This window comes from Tamandua tetradactyla, chromosome 6 (assembly GCF_023851605.1).
Source record: "Tamandua tetradactyla isolate mTamTet1 chromosome 6, mTamTet1.pri, whole genome shotgun sequence".
Classification (NCBI taxonomy): domain Eukaryota; kingdom Metazoa; phylum Chordata; class Mammalia; order Pilosa; family Myrmecophagidae; genus Tamandua; species Tamandua tetradactyla.
Window position 1 is genome coordinate 130,463,250 of NC_135332.1, and position 16,648 is coordinate 130,479,897.

Genomic DNA, 16,648 nt, shown 5'->3' on the forward strand with positions numbered 1-16,648 from the left:
TTTTAGAAATGAATAAACAAAGGCTTATTTAATTTAAATAACTAAGGTCCCACACCAAGGAGGTACCAGAGAGCAGGTTTTAACTCAGGTGCATATGGCTTCAAATCTGTTTTCTTTGGTTCTTTACTATCTCTCTCCCCTTACTCTCAGTGCTGCAAAAAAGTCTAAATTCTGTTTTTTAAATACAAAGAATTTCTGCTTCAATTTCACAGACTTTTATGAGAGAAATTTTTGTATGTCATACAGCTATTTATTTTTGAATTTCATGACTGTATAAAAAGCAGTGGCATCAAACAATCTAATTTTCCTCTGATGTGACTTTGCTCTGAAAAAATATCCTCTCAAAATGTCTGTTGACATTTTGGCTTCTCTATGTGACCTGAAAGTGACTGGGTGCTTTTAGCTCTTGCTAGATCCTCTCCGAAACCAAACTTGACATGTTTTTGCACACACCCAAGATCTTAATTCCAATGACAATATAATTTTTACCAAAGAATCTAAATCTGTAGAGTGGTGGAGGAGAGTAATTATATTTTACATTGCAAAAATTCCTAAAACTCCTCTCTCTAAATAGTTTCTATTTTTCCCCCAACTTCCTATCTAAAGTTATGACCATCCCCCTTTTCTCCCACTCTCTCACTCTGCTCTTCTCTCACCCTTCAGGCCCACCGGTCTCCTATACCCTGTCTCAAAAATCTCAGCTTGGGGTGGGCCATGGTGGCTTAGCAGGCAGAGTTCTTGCCTGCCATGATGGAGACCCGGGTTCAATTCCCAGTGCTTGTCTGTTCATACGAGTCAGCCTCAGGTGTCAGGAATTCACAATCCCTTCATGTTTGACCCATTACAATTGAGACACCAGGAACATGTTTTTAAAATACTTCAGAGATGATAAGCAGAATCAAAAAATCTATTAATCAGGACTCTTAACCCTAGCCCTTGTGCCTAACTTTATTGTGAAGCAGCAAAAACAGCGAAAGCAAAACACCCACATGCCCCAGAATATGGTTAAATATGAGCAGAGATGAGTTTGTTGGTGCAAGATGATTCGAAGGGAAGTATGTATGTAACCACAGACAGAAAGATAAACGCCACATCCCTGTTACTGCTGCTACACAAAGAGTCTCTGATGACCCAATCAAAAATGCGTGAGGCAGAAAATGGGCTCTCCTCTATGGCAGACCAGTGAACGGAAGTCTTCTTTCATCCAGCTTTGACGTATGCTTGTGGTTGATTCTGTTGCATCTACCTAATGGATTATCCTCACCACCCAGAGCCACCCTCACAGATGCCACTGGACCAGGATATAGCCCTCTTGGAAACGCTGTGCTGACACGGCATAAGAACTGTGAACGATAAGGTTCTGAGGAGCTCGGCCTATCAGGGAGTCACCTGAGGGTTCTGCCTTATGACGCCCCGAGGAGAGGAGCAGCCATTTGCCCCGTGAGTCCCCTCTGGTCAGCTGCTCGGCAGCAGTCGAGATGCCTATGTCTCCTCTTCCCGCTGCTCTCCTGGCTCACATGGCCGCTGTCAGCAGCGTACCGCCCCCTCCACTTCGCAGCGTGCCGCGTGAGTGGGGAACACTTCGAGGGTTGCGTTCATTTGTCATTGTTTTTGGTGGTTCTGACCCAGACTAAAGAGGTGGAGTATTTTATGGTTGGAGGGGTCATTGGGGAACCTAGGGACAGCCTAGAGGAATGGAAGGCACATTGGCGTTTAAATGCGTCCTTATATACTTAGTAGCCATTTCAATTCTCTGGGTCTCAAATATTGTTTTCTTAGTTAGAGGAGGATCTTTCTGAACAACCCGAGGCTTAAATGACATAGTTTTGAGGTTGTGAGAGATCACCGATGAGGTCTTCTGTTTCATAGGTCATCTGTCCACCCAGAGACTGTCTTACTTCCCTCAGGACCTACTCACTGCTTAGTTTTCACCAAGAGAAGTCACATTTCAAATTTTCAAGGAAAAAAAGATCATTCCCTTATTTTGACTCTGAAATTTATTCCCATTTCATTTTATTTTTACTTGCTAGTTCTTTGTTTTACTGGATCATAGGAATTATAAAAGTACATGTAAATTTTTTGCTGTTTATGCAAGTCACAGTATTTTCTTACTTTGGAGATAAGTAGTCTAAACCCAGAACAGTGTCTCTCTGGATGGCAAACACATCTTACTATAGTCATCAAATTCATAATGAGTTATTTGAACACTGGTGTACTGACTATAATAATATGATAGTCTCAAAGACGGTTGCAATGTTAAAAATTTCTTTAGTTAAAGGTAATGCTAGACCCTTTCAACTTCAATGAAGCATGTACTCTATTATCTTAATATTCCTTGGGCAGATTCATAGTTTTGAATTGAAGAAGCTAACCAATCTACCCATTTACCTTCCTGTGAGAGTCAAATCTTCCAAACATATATATATATATGCATAAATAAAAATATAAAAAATTGATATATTTTATCAATTCTCGTAGTCTCCAGGAACAAAGGTGTCACAGATAGCTGTTGACAACCTTTGAAGGGATGTACATATATCTTGAATAGTATTAGATCCCTTTTTCTTTTTGTATGGGCAGGCACGGGGAATTTAATCCCGGTCTCTGGCATGGCAGGCAAGAACTCTGCCACTGCACCACCATCGCCCTAGATCCCTTTTTGAAATCAAACTAACTCCTACATATGTTCCTTATATGTGTTCTTATTATCATTGCGAAAAATTCTTGTATGCAGTAAAAGTTTGCATTTTCATGCAAATTGAAATAAGTATTAAATGTAACTTTTGCCCTAAACCACGGCTTCTCCTGTTCAGATTTTATTTTGCAAAAGAAAAAAATAAGTCACCATGTCTCCATGAGATGATTTTTTAGCAGCCTAGGAGGCTCATGTAGCTAGGAGTTAAAAGATCAAATTAATTTAGAATCAGTGGGACAAGATATGTGCTACTCCTGTAATGTCTCCCAAGGACACTTAACTCCTGTGAAGTGATTAAAAGATGAAAAATCAGCAGCAATTTAGATCTCAGAACTGAATAGTGCATGATGGAAAGCAGTAGAGCTTCCGATTTTCTCTTTAGATGTTCCTACTTGATGCTCTATGTCTGTGGCTTCTCTTTGAAGACGTGTCCTGCTTGCTGAATAACTGTGTCTCTGCTAACTCTAGCAAGTCCACAGTTTCCTTTGCTCCTGGCAGGTTGTGAACGTCACAGAAACTGGGACAGAGAATCTAGCAAACTCTGACTGTCACTCCTGTAACAATGATCCTATGAAAGTTTATGTGAAGGACATTTTCAATCTACACTATGAATGAAACTGAATTATAAAGCAGATATAAATGGGAATGATTCAACATTTAATGAGCATAAATAGGAAGGCTCAATTAAGGAGCTTAAAAATTCGACTACTCTCTCTATATTCTTGTTCATGTTGATTTAATGGCCACATCTATCTATAAATATTTATAGGTGAACAACATTTATCAAGTACTTTCTATAGCAATGTGTAAGCATTTTGCACATTAAGTTGTTATTTCATTTGTTACTCACAAAAGCGTGTGAAGTCTGTAGTAGGAAGGATAATGGCAGACTCAAAGACCTGCATATCATAATCCCTAGAATTTGTAAGATTATATGACAAGAGGAAATTGAAGTTGCATATAGAATTAAGTTCGCTAATCAGCCGACCTTGAGATGGGGGTGAGTAACCTGGATTATCCAGGTGAGCCCAATTAATCACGAGGGTCCTAATAAGGGAAAGAGGGAGGCAGGAGAGTTGTTCAGAAAATGAGATGAGAGAAGGGCTCAACCCACCATTGCTAGCTTTGAAAACAGAAACACCAAATCAAAGGGATGTAGGCAGCCTCTAGAACTTGGAAAAGTCAAGGAATTGGATTCTCCCCAGAGCCTCCACAAAGAACTCAACCCTGTTGACACCTTGGTTTTAGCCAGGTGGGACCCATTTTAGACTTTCAATCTCCAGAACTGTAATTGAATAAATTTGTATTGTGTTAAGCCTCTGAGTTTGTGATAATTTGTTATAGGAGCAATAGGAGACCAATACAAGGTCTGTTTTACAGTGAAGGAGGCTTAGGTTTCATGATTTGCCTAAGGATCGCACAGTTGTCCAGAGGTAGCAGTGCTTCCTAGCATCATCTATGTAAGGAACTCTCTTTGCTTATAAACATAACAAAAACAGTAACAACATCAGCAGCACTACCTTTTCTCCTTTCCCACCACCCCGAAATCCCCTGTGCATTTTAATAGTTAAATGAATTAGATATGCAGAGGTTATTAGATTTTGCCATTTAGGCTACTTTGACATGCTTGATTTAAAGGGGAGAACATACACACATTCAAACACACATCCACAGGTGTCTTGTTTACTCTGAAATTCAGACTCACAGATGCTCCAAGTAGTTAGGTTTCTGAGTCGTTATAATGCTTCATATTTTTTTTTTTGAAACTTTCAAGTTTTCTTCTATGGGCTCTTTGCCTTTGTCTGAGTATTCTCCTTAGCTCACTGACCCTAAAAAAAAAGGAATAAGTGTTCTTGAACTCAAAAAAGTCATGCTGCTTTTTATTCTGGATAAGAATTGTTTTGAAAACCTTATGGGTTAGCGAAGCCGATGGTATTTTCACCACCTGGTGAAATAGCATCTGGTCTGTGTAAACACATGACCCATGATTATTGGAAGTTGATTCCCTGAAGAGATAGAAGTGGGAAAGTGTGGTTTTATTTGATTTTTGATTTGTTTTAAATAGAAGTCAGGAAGCTGTCCTTTCGCATTTGGCTGGAAGAAAATACTTTTACACTTATGATTAGAAGCACGGTTTAGCCTTATCTTTGTTTTGGTTAATATGCTACACATCTATTTTCATCAAGTTTATTAGGCTTATCCTGAGAAAGGATGTGTTCAAAACCACACTTTACATTTTACCTACTGGTTGAATTGGGAGAAAGAGAATTCCTGTGACTTTTGTTACTTGTCGTAAGACATTTGTAGGCACATATTATTTGTTCTAATATAGGAAGATGTGGAAGGAAAAAAGGCTTCGAGAGAAAACAGGAGACACTTCAAGAATTTAGAAATAAGACATTCACTCAAGTAAATGCTTTTCTTTGCTCTTTTTCATTTTGTGGTATATGTTTGAAGAAAACCTGAAAAAAATGTGTCCTCATTCCTGAGACGTAAAAGGAATTTCCTGTAATTTGAGAGGCTTTCAGTTCTTTATTAGCTAAAGATTAAAGGAGTTTCAAAATATGTATTTATCTGGAAAAGTGAATATTGTACCTTCTTAATGTTTCAAACCATTTGCATCCTAGGAGTGCGGGTAAAAAAAGGTTCTTCAGTAGAGAAGAAAGACAGGGAAGCAGACTGTGTAATGTATAAAGAAACAAGGTTAAAAAAACTGAAATGAAAATGGAAATTCCAAGAAAGAACAAAAGATGGAAAAGATGGTTGAATGTTTGCGTATGTCTCTGTGTTTGCATAATCAGTAACGGTGCTATGGAAAATGCCATCATGGAATTTAGAAAAAAAGTATTAGAAAGTTGTTCTTTTCAATTTTAGTTTTTAGCATAAAAGCAATTTCCTTTTTTAAATCCTAAAGAAGAAAAAGATGTTTTGTTGAAGAGCAAGTTTGGTTTCTTTTTCTTCTTTTTCTCCTCCTTGTTTTTCTAATCACTACTATAACCATATCTCAATATACTTGTACTTTTTGGCAGAAAATCTTGAGTGACCTTTAGAATTTAAGTTAAGGGAATTTAAACTTGAGCTTAATCATGGCTGGGGGTTTGGCAGTAAACTGAAGCAAATTGAAAGAGCATATCAATTCTCTGCACTAGAGGTCGCCATTGGTCATCCAGAGTCTCAGGCAACTTGCATGCTCTCTAGGCAGTCTCTCCGGTATCTCTTTCATTAGTTCCTCCGTTAATCAAACCTTCAGCCACCTAGATAGGTCCTTCACTACCTGTCATTGAATTGATCTTTGGTCTTCCTTCTGAATATATTTTGAACTAGATTACTGATATGAGGATTGTCATGGTCAGGTTCATGTGTCAACTTGGCCAAGTGGTGACACCTGCTTGTCTGGTTGGGCAAGTGCTGGCCTGTCTGTTCCGATGAGGACATTTCATAGAATTAGATCACGAGAGAATTAGATCACGAACATATCAACTGCATCCACAGCTGATTCCATTTGTAATCAGCCAAAGGGGAGTGTCTTCTGCAATGATGATGCTCAGTCTAATCACTGGAAGCCTTTTAAGGAAGATTCAGAAGAGACAGGCTCTCTTCCTGTTTTGGCTGGTGAGCCCCTCCTGTGGAGTTCGTCCAGACCCTCCATCGGAATTGTGGGCTTCACAGCCTGCCCTGCAGATTTTGGATTCTGCATTCCCGTGGTCACATGAGACACTTTTATAAATTTTGTATTTGCGAGTGTTCCCTGTTGATTCTGTTTCTCTAGAGAACCCTAACTAATACAAGGATTATAAAAGGAATTTCATCACGTTAGCTCTCAACTCAAAAACTTTTAGGTTCCTATTCTCCAGATTTTATATTAAAATCCAGTTTTCCTCAATCTGGCATTTAAATCTGTCATGGTCATTAGAAGTAATCTTTCTTGCCCCAGATCTTACACTTGAATTGATTGTGATAATGCTCCACTGCAGCTAAGATGCTTTGATTGAGATTCTTTAAACCCATCTGCAATGTGATCAGGGGAAGTGGGGATCTTCTTAGGATTTATTAAACATTCACTACACTTGGGACATGTACTCAGGAGAATATAGTACAAAAATCACAGTCTTCTGGAAAAGCAGTGTCAGGCGTTCCCCCCTCTGTGGGAGTATCCTGCTGTCTAGGCAGCAGCCAATGCAGGCATGTTTGGGCCTTCAAGTGGTAAACTTAAGTTCAAGGAACCAAGAGTCACCGAGGACATATGCTGGATTGCCATGGTTTAAAGGCCTCAGACCCTGTAGGAGCCAATATCTCATCAAAATTCCATAGGGACTGCATCCAGGTTTCCTGCAAAGGACCTCTCTCACTGACATTAGATGTTTATTGATCATCTATAGTTCCTTTCAGTCTAGATGCAACTCAACAGTCAGAGGTTATTGTTAGAAGCAGCGTTGCCTACAATATAGTTGACACTCTACCTTTATTTGGTTTGTAGGGAACAGAGAGCTGGAACGTTAATCCTATGCCTAATTCTAATACTGAAAGCAAAGTTACCTCTTGCACACACCATCATAATCCTCACCATAATCATGCCTTAGCTCAAGTTTCCTCTCCTTGGGGTTCCTTCCTATCTAGCTCTATTTGTTCCTACTGTTCCTTTTCTTCAAAATTCTGTTCCAGTATTTTAATTTCCAGAAAGACTCTCCTGACTTCACTAGTAGGAATTAACGTCTTTCTCCTTTAGCACTTTCTCTATAACCTCTTACTATTCTTATACTTAACCTCACAGTAGCTACCTTATATGCATATATAGTATATGTCTTTGGGTTATCACTCTTACTGGATTAATGTCTTGAGATGAGTGATTACTCTCCACATGCCTTCGTATCTCTAGTACCTAGCACACATGTGTTAGTAAAGGAAAAGAATAATGAATTTGATGAAAATAACACATGCACCAGGACAAAAGAACATTGAAAAGTTGAGTCTTTCTCCCAACCCATATCACTAGTCTTGCTACTCAGAAAATAATTACCCTAAAAAGCATTTTTTGAAGAAATTTTCCTTGCAAAATCGTATGTCTGTGTGCTTGTGTTGTATGACTGTGCATAATCTTATTGTTTTAAGACACACATAGAATACTTTATTACCCTTTCCAAACCTTTGTTTTTTATTTAAAATTTTATGAAGGCCTTAATGTCAGTACATACAGAGATGTACCTTATTTATTTCAGTGGCAATTTTTCCTTGTTTGAATACATCAAAATGGTCTGGTTTTTGTGGCAGTTATTATGGTATCTCATAATATCCACTTTGTGAACTGGGCTGGGAACCCTACAAACCACATATCTGCCCTTTGCCAGCTGTGTTCAGTTAGGATCTATCAATGGAGGGTGGTAGAGGGAAACGGAAAAGCAGGAGCAGGCTTAGGTAAGGCATATATTTGTTCCTTCGCTTTGCTTGTGTTTTGCTTCCTGTACCTGTGGGTCTTCTGCACCCAGGAAAGGACAGTTGTCTTGGTAGCAGCAATGGATTCCACTGAGAGTTGTCCCAACCTCTCCAGAAATAGTCTCGTTTCACTCCTTCTTAAAACCCAGTGCCAGCTGGCTGGTGCCCTGTCCTCAGGTCTGGATCTTAGCTTTATAGGGCTGTTGCTCCAAGCTTCTCAGTTTCAGTAATTCAGTCTTTTCCCTTTGTCCTTTGTTTTTGTTTTGTACAGCAAAAACAGTAGAGGTGACTGCTTCCTAAACGATAGTGTTCTCTCTTTGTCTTTACTGCTACTGGGTTAAGAGTTCTTTTTATCAGTTTTCTCTGTTAAAATAACTGGTGTAGTTTCTGCCTCCCAACTACATGACCCTGACTGATCGTTGGGGATTTGTTTCTAGTTGCTGCTAAAACAAAATAAACATCCTGTATGTACTTTTTGAGTTGATAAGCAAGTATACTAATAGAACTGCAAGGCAAGGATGCATGCATTTTAAATTTTGATAACTATGGACAAATTGTCCTCTAAAGAGGTTATACTAATTTCTAGTCCTATCATTGGCATATGGAATTGTTCACAACATTTTCACCAGTAGAATAGTATTATAAAACTTAAATGTTTTCTAATAACTTTGTTTAAAATATTTTTTATTGTTTAAGTTTGCATTTATTTAATTAAGAGTGAGTTTTAGCACCTCTGCATATATTTATTGCTATTTGTATTCATATAAATACATTTTCACGTCCATGTTCATGTCTCAAGCATGGGAGGTTTTATTTTTCCATTATTTGGATGCACTCTTTGTGCATAAAAGAAATTAACCCTTTGTCCTATATTTTGCAAGTGTTTTCTCAGTTTATATTTGTCTTTCATTTTATGATGTTTGTGTCATACAAAGGTTATAGAATGTTTGTCGTTTTAATGTTTTCTGTTTGATTCTTGCTTACAAAGTGATTCTCCAAGATTTAAAAATAATTCTCAAGATTTCTTTCAGTACTTACATGGTTTCATTTTCCAATATTAAGCTTGTTCAATATTTGATGTATCTGGGATTTATTTTGGTCTAGAATAATAAGGTAAAACTCCAACTTAATATTTTTCTAAATGACCAACCAACTGTTTCAACACCATTTGTTGAGTAATCTATCTTTTCCTTACTAATTTGAAATGCCACCTTTTATTACATGCTAAATTTTCATAGGCATTCTTGATCTATTTCTGGAATCTATTATTTATTTTTTCCATTCATCTCTTGTCCACTCATACATCAATATCAAACTGAAATATATTTCAAGATATGGTAAGATTAACCTCTGTTGACTACTTCTTTTTCTCACGTTTATTTTTTACGTGAACTTCAGAAACATGGGATTTTTCAACAAATAATCATTCAGGCATTTTAATTGGAAATGTGTTAAATTTAACCAGTAATTTATGGAGAATTGACATATTGATGATATTGAATATTCCTATTCAAGAACTGGTATCTTTATAGTATTGATTCTTTGTATTTCCAAATTATGCAATTATCCTTTTATTCTACTCAATAGTGTTTATTCCTGGATATTTTATCTTTTTTCCTTACTATTATGAATGAGATCTTCTTTTCCCCATTGTATTTTCTAACTGTAAAAGTCAGTATGTCAGAAAGTTATTGAATTTTTTAAAAATGTTAAACATTTTTTTGAAAAAGTTGCAAGTACAGTAGAAAGAAACTGACTTTTCCTGAGTCATTTGACATCCATCATCCTCAAATATTTTAGTGTGTGATTCCTAAAAACAAGGACATTCTCTTATATAACCATATCATAACTATCAAAATCAGGAAATCAACACTGCTATGTTACTATTATCTGATCCTTATACTCCATTAAAATTTGGCCAGTTGTCCTTGTAATGTCCATTATAATAAAATAAACCAATATGAGATCTCATTATTTAATTTAGTTATATCTCAAAATATGATAAAATTTACTTATCTCTTCATTTCCTTCAATTTGTAATATTTTCTCAGTTTTCTTTGACAAAACTTACCTACCCTTCATTAGTACAGTTTCCATAATATTTAAGCCTTAGTTGTATGTTTAAGTCAATTCTTCATTCAGTGCTTGGTAGGTGAAATTTGATAATCAAATTGTGTTTTTCAAGAAGGAGTCATGGTGCTATATATTCTCTGAGGTCTTACAAGTTGGAAAATACTTATCTGTTACATTTATATTTGTTGGGAAGTAAAATTGGTGAGCCATATTTTTTCTTTGCTGAGATTGCTTTATAAACACTGCTTTGCTGCTTTCTAAGATACTGCTGTGGTGAAGTTTTTGGTCAAACTCAGTTTTCACACTTGTAGGAGACTTGTCTTTTAGGTAGATTCTAATATCGTTATTTATGTATTTTGAAATCTAGTGACATCATCAGAATAGGTCTGTTTGTAAATAGTGTGTTATGATTTCCCATCCCCTTTCTGGATAGTGATATAATATTTATTTCCTCAGATACAAACCTTTATATGGGAATAAGATTCTTGTATTATATATTTTTCTGTGTCATCAGCTTGGTTTTCTTATTTAGGAACAATTAAACACAGATAGTATGTTCTCTTTATCTTCCTCATTTTATTATTTTCTCTCTTGTTCTTTTTTTTTTTAACTTTCTGTTTGAGTAAGTATAACGGAAAGATAAATTTGTAGTCTGTTCTGTTCAACTGATATTACCATCGCAGGCAACTATGTTGCTATTGTGTGACCTTGTTAAGAAATAGTTGAAATGTGTACTCTAGCTGGGAGACTGGCTCTCCTCCCAGAAGGAGGTGTGCTTTGATAAAGATATCTAGGTCCCAGGAAGCTCCTCTCGGCCCCTAGTCTGTTCCCAGAGGACCAACCAGGCCTGGTTATGTAAGCTAATTGGAATTTGGCCACTATTGTGTGAAGATAGCATAAAAATCGCATACAAGCAGTTAGAGTGAGAGAGAGAGGAGAATTTATGAAGAAGAAGAAGAAAGAGGAAAAAGTTAGGAGAAGAAGAAGGGAGAGAAGAATCTTATGAGAGAGGGAGAGCACCTCATCAGAATCTTGTGCTCTGCTATGGATTTTAATTAAGGAGGCTCTGAATGCTGTCTCCAAGATGGCTGTGGATTTTTACTAATGAGACTTGGAATACTGATTCTGAAACTCTCCAGCACTTCTCTAGGTGTTGGTGCCATCTTATGTGGTGATGTCATTATGCCTTATTTTTGAAAGCTCTTTTAACTACTTTCTTCTAATTACTTTCCTAATAAAATCTGTTTTTACATCACTGAAGTCTGTGTTGTCCACAAATCTGAACCTATAAATTAAGTGGCCACAAATATCACTTGCCTTTCATGTGACAGTATGGCAGCCTTACGGCTAAGCAATTTGTCGAGTCTCTGTTTTCTGTTTCTAATGTGAGTATAATTTCCTTCATAACTTTATTTTTGTTTCTTTTCTTTTTTTATAGACTATTCATTGCTAATCATCTCTTTTCTCATTTACATTTAATGCCTTGCTCTTGGAATTTTTCAAGGAATAATAATAATAATAATAATTTTGGAGGAACATCGGGCTTTTTTCCTACTTTCTGGCACAATTCTTATGTATCTTGTTTGATTTTTTTATTTGACAAGTTAGTTATTTTTCACCTTTTCCTCATAGTATTTTATGCCTATTGAATATGATTATTTTTCCAGATAGACTACTTGCTGAAAAAAAATAGCAGTAGGGCATGCACCATACTGCAGATTGATGAAAATTTCTTGTATATTAACTTTGAACACTTTCTCAACAGCTCTGTTCTGTCCTCTTCCCTAAGTTCCTAAATCCCAGACCCCTAATTAGTGCTGTCATCATTCACATTTCAGAGGTTTCTGGTGGTGATTTGATCTCTGTTTATTTTTATTTTCTCAGAATCAGAGAATGATTGAAAATGATCGAGATCAAAACTGCATCCAGGTTTCCTGCAAAGGACCTCTCTCACTGACATTAGATGTTTATTGATCATCTATAGTTCCTTTCAGTCTAGATGCAACTCAACAGTCAGAGGTTATTGTTAGAAGCAGCGTTGCCTACAATATAGTTGACACTCTACCTTTATTTGGTTTGTAGGGAACAGAGAGCTGGAACGTTAATCCTATGCCTAATTCTAATGCTGAAAGCAAAGTTACCTCTTGCACACACCATCATAATCCTCACCATAATCATGCCTTAGCTCAAGTTTCCTCTCCTTGGGGTTCCTTCCTATCTAGCTGTATTTGTTCCTACTGTTCAAAATGATTGAGATAATTTTCTTCCATACTGACTGCCACCTAATATTTGTCCTCTCTGTCTTACCACCACAACAACCAGACCATTATAAAAATCTGAGGACATGTAGAAAACTTGCTCAGCCCCATCTTCCTAGTCATTTCATATATATCACGGTTAAAGGACTCTCCCCAAGGCTTTCCATGTCTCAAGTACTTGCCTTTCCAAGTAGTGTCCAATCATTAGTTATGCCGTCTCCCCCGGAGAATGCTGCCTATTGCTTCAAACATGGAGATATGCATATGCTTCTGTAGCTCTTCCAGGTTTCCCTATTTGGCTCATATTCTTCAGAGTTTGTAGATAGGAAATATGAAGAATTTTCCATTTTATTGAAGATTGTGTTTTCTTCCCCCATTTGTTCTCTCTGATGTAGACTCTTGATTACTATGAATAGTTTTTTGTTTTTTGCTTGGACAGGCACTGGGAATTGGTGAATAGGTTTTTAATGCCAAGAAATGACATTGATGTTTTCTTCAATCTCATGTAAAAGGGAGACAAAATGATTGAAGTATAAGATTCAGTTAGGGTAGGATGTTTTTCTAGAGTATTTGTATATATCCTTAAAAATAATTTTATTTTCATATTCCTGGCTTCATTATTTTTCCTTGGTTTGATTATCATTGGATACAGCTGTTCCTCACTTGTCAAATTAGGGCCCTTTTCTTCTTACTTATTTATTATAATGTAAGAAGCAATATTTATTTAGCTCTAAGCACTGTGATAAATTCTAATGTTTCACAGATGAGTAGGAAATGGACCATGCCCTGAGGGAATCATGATAAATGGGGAGAAACATAGACATAAGAGAAAAAGTCATAAAAAAATACAATGTTTGCTGTTGGGCAACTATTTTCAGAGGGTTATAAGAGCATCATGAAAAGTACAACTAGCTTTTTCTATGGAAATTGGGTTTAAAAAACAGTCACATGTAACTTATGAGGAGGATCTAAAGGATAAGGTTGTATTTTAAACTGAGAAAAGAACCAAAGGGAACATCATAATGCAAGGACTAGCTAAAATGTACGCTATTGAAATATCAGGGGCATGGGAGAGGGAGATAGGTGGTGGAGTTTGATGAGGCAATAGAAGTTTATTTGGGTACCTTTATAAAAGGTATTGTATTCTATGTAAAATGTTTAACTCTGGCCTGTGAGGATTAACATTTTAAACCACAAAGTTATGTAATCATTTTTGCATTTTAGTAAATACCGTGGTAGTAGCTTGTAGTAGGGATGGATGAGTAGGAAGCTGGGGCCAAGGAGACTAGTTAGGAGTCTATTGTAATAGTGTAGATGAGACCCAAAGAGTGTCTGCAACCAGGCTGTGTTAGTTAGATTCAGTTGTCAACTTGGCCAGGTGAGCATACCTAATTCTGTTGCTGCGGACACAAGCCAATGGTATGTGAACCTCATCTGTTGCTAATTACATCTGCAGTCGGCTGGGAGGCATGTCTGCTGCAATGAGTGACATTTGACTTAATTGGCTGGTGCTTAAATGAGAGAACGCAATGTAGCACAGCCTAGCAGCTCGGCATTCCTCATCTCAGCACTTGCAGCTCAGCCCAGGCCTTTGGAGATGCAGAAAGAAGTCACCCCGGGGAAAGTTGTCGGAACCCAGGGGCCTGGAGAGAAGACCAGCAGAGACCATCCTGTGCCTTCCACGTAAGAAAGAACCTCAGTGGAAAGTTAGCTGCCTTTCCTCTGAAGAACCAACAAAATAAATCCCCCTTTATTAAAAGCTAATCTGTCTCTGGTGTGTTGCATTCTGGCAGCTAGCAAACTAGAACACAGGCGTTGTCATGTTGCGTGCATGTGAATGGTACCCCTTCACCATGCACATACGGTATGACCATGTGCATTGACCCAGATTGGCATTAGGCTGTAGAGGACATACTTGGAAGACGTTCAAGATACATTTCAAAAGAGGTAGAACTGATGGGCTTTGGTAATATCTTGGTCCTGAAAGGAAAGTGTAGAATAAGATCCCAGGGCTGCTGATAGAGTTGTGGAAAAGTGACAGGGATTTTCTCAACCCAAATGGAAATTCAGGAGGAGGATCAGGTTTTTGAGAGAAAGAAGTATGGGAGATATCTTATGTGAAGTTTTGATTATCTTGGGTTTCATTTTCCTGGGGGGCATTCAAGTGAGTGCTAATGGAGTATAGGATAGAGGTCTTGGCTAGAGTTTGATTTGGGAATATTAAAGGCATATGTTATAGTTGAAGATATGCCTCCAGATAAGATAATACAAGAACAGAATCGAGGTTCAGAAGGACTGGAATGAGACCTTAGGCAACATCAGTGCTTATGGGAAAAGATATGTGAAGAGTCAGTAGAACATTCTAATAAGTCAAAAGAAGGGAAAGAAAGGAATGTCAGAAAAGCCTATAAGGAAGAAACCTCACCAATGTCAAATGCCATGTTTAGGTTTGTATGAGGAACATTGAAAAGCAGTTATTAAAGAAAAGCAGTTGTTGTACTAGAAAAGCAATTCTAATGAATAATAAAGGCAGAAGTTAAATCATAGTGAATGGAGACGTGAATTAGAGTTGGGGAAGTAAAATAGATGAATGTGGACTACTTTCCCAAAAATGTTGGATACAAAGGAGAGTTCTTTTTATTTCCACGGGCAGGCACCAAGAATTGAAATTGGGTCTTTGACACAGCAAGTGAGAATTCTGCCACTGAGCCACCGTTGCACTGCCCAAAGGAGATTTCTGTTGATAATTTGTTCTAAATCATTCTCATATTCTCTTCCCTTCTCAGCTAATACACTGCTACTTTAACATCTTGATTCATTCAGACAAGGGACAAGACTTTTATTTATAAAACTCGTGAATACGCACTATTCCTTTGTCTCTTTATTTGAAGAGTTTCTTTATTGAAGAGTCATGTATAAAATACAGGATTCCCATATACCACTCCAAAGTAATTCCTTGCATTAATGTGTTATGTTTGTACAATTGATGAAAAGATATTTTTATAATTGTACTATTAACTATAGGCCATGGTTTACCTTATGGTTTGCTGTTGGTGTTATATAGTTCCATGGATTTAAAAAAAAATATTTCAGTAATGTATATACTGTGTAAAATTTCCTCTTTTAACTGCATTCAACTACGTAATTTAATGCTGTTAATTATGCTCACAGTGTTGTGTTACCATCACCATCATCCATTACCAAAATTTTTCCATCATCTCAAATGGAAACTCTGTACTAAGCATTAACTCCCATTCCCTCCTTCTACCCCATCGCCTCATAACTTTTATTCTAGAATTTGAATCTATGAGTTTGCTTATTCTTTTTCATACCATCGAGACCATACAGTGTCCTTTTGTGTCTGGCTTATATCACTCAACATGACATCTTCAAGGGTCTTCCAGGTTTTAATCATGTTGTTGCATGTATCAGAACTTTATTCCTTTTTATGATTGGATAATATTCCATTGTGTGTATATACCACATTTTATTTATCCCCTCATCAGTGCTTCTCTTGACAATTGTGAATAATGCCACTAGGAGCAATGGTCCAGACTTTCAATTCTTTTGGGTGCTTACATAGAAGTGGGATTGCCAGATCATATGGTAATTCTATGCTTAACTTTCTGAGGAACTGCCAAACTCTTCCATAGCAGCCACACCATTTTACATTCCCACCAACAATGAATGAGTGTTTCTATTTTCACACTCTCTCCAACACTTTTAACTTTTTCTTTTTTTTTTTTTTTTTGATAATAGCCACTCTAGTGGGTCTTAAATGGTATCTCGTTGTAGTTTTGATTTGCATTTCCCTGACAGCTAATAATGTTGAATATCCTTTCATGTGCTTTTTGGCCATTTGTATGAGATCTTTGGAAAAATGTCGTTTGCTAAATTGCATTGTCTTTTTGTTATCAAGTTGTAGGATTTCTTTATATATTCTGGATATTAAATCCTTAGCAGATATGTGGTTTCCAAATATATTCTCCCATTTGTAAGTTGTCATTTACTTTCATAATAAAGTCCTTGATGTACAAAAGTTTTATGTTTTTATGAGGTCCCATTTATCTATCTTTTCTCCTTTGTTGCTTGTGGTTTGGGTGTAAAGTCCAAGCAACCATCACCCAACACAAGGTTCTGAAGATGCTTCCATACTTTTTCTTCTAGGGACCTTACAGTTCTGATTTTGGTA

General features: G+C 37.0%; 1 protein-coding gene across 18 annotated transcripts in view; it reads left to right on the forward strand.

The window, feature by feature from the left end:
- Nucleotides 1-1,239: 1,239 nt before the first annotated feature.
- Nucleotides 1,240-16,648, forward strand: part of CNBD1 (cyclic nucleotide binding domain containing 1) — a 662,225-nt gene continuing 646,816 nt past the window's right edge. For 7 of the 18 annotated variants that reach the window (XR_013178326.1, XR_013178325.1, XR_013178327.1 and 4 more), the window contains exon 1: nt 1,249-1,566. Coding sequence is in view for 12 of the 18 variants with exons in the window: in XM_077167152.1 (XP_077023267.1) it covers nt 1,479-1,566 (88 nt within the window). In the remaining 6 variants the exon portion in view is untranslated. Of the gene's footprint in view, nt 1,639-16,648 lie in introns of all 18 variants that reach the window. The other 11 variants (XM_077167144.1, XM_077167146.1, XM_077167150.1 and 8 more) reach the window with 8 other exon arrangements.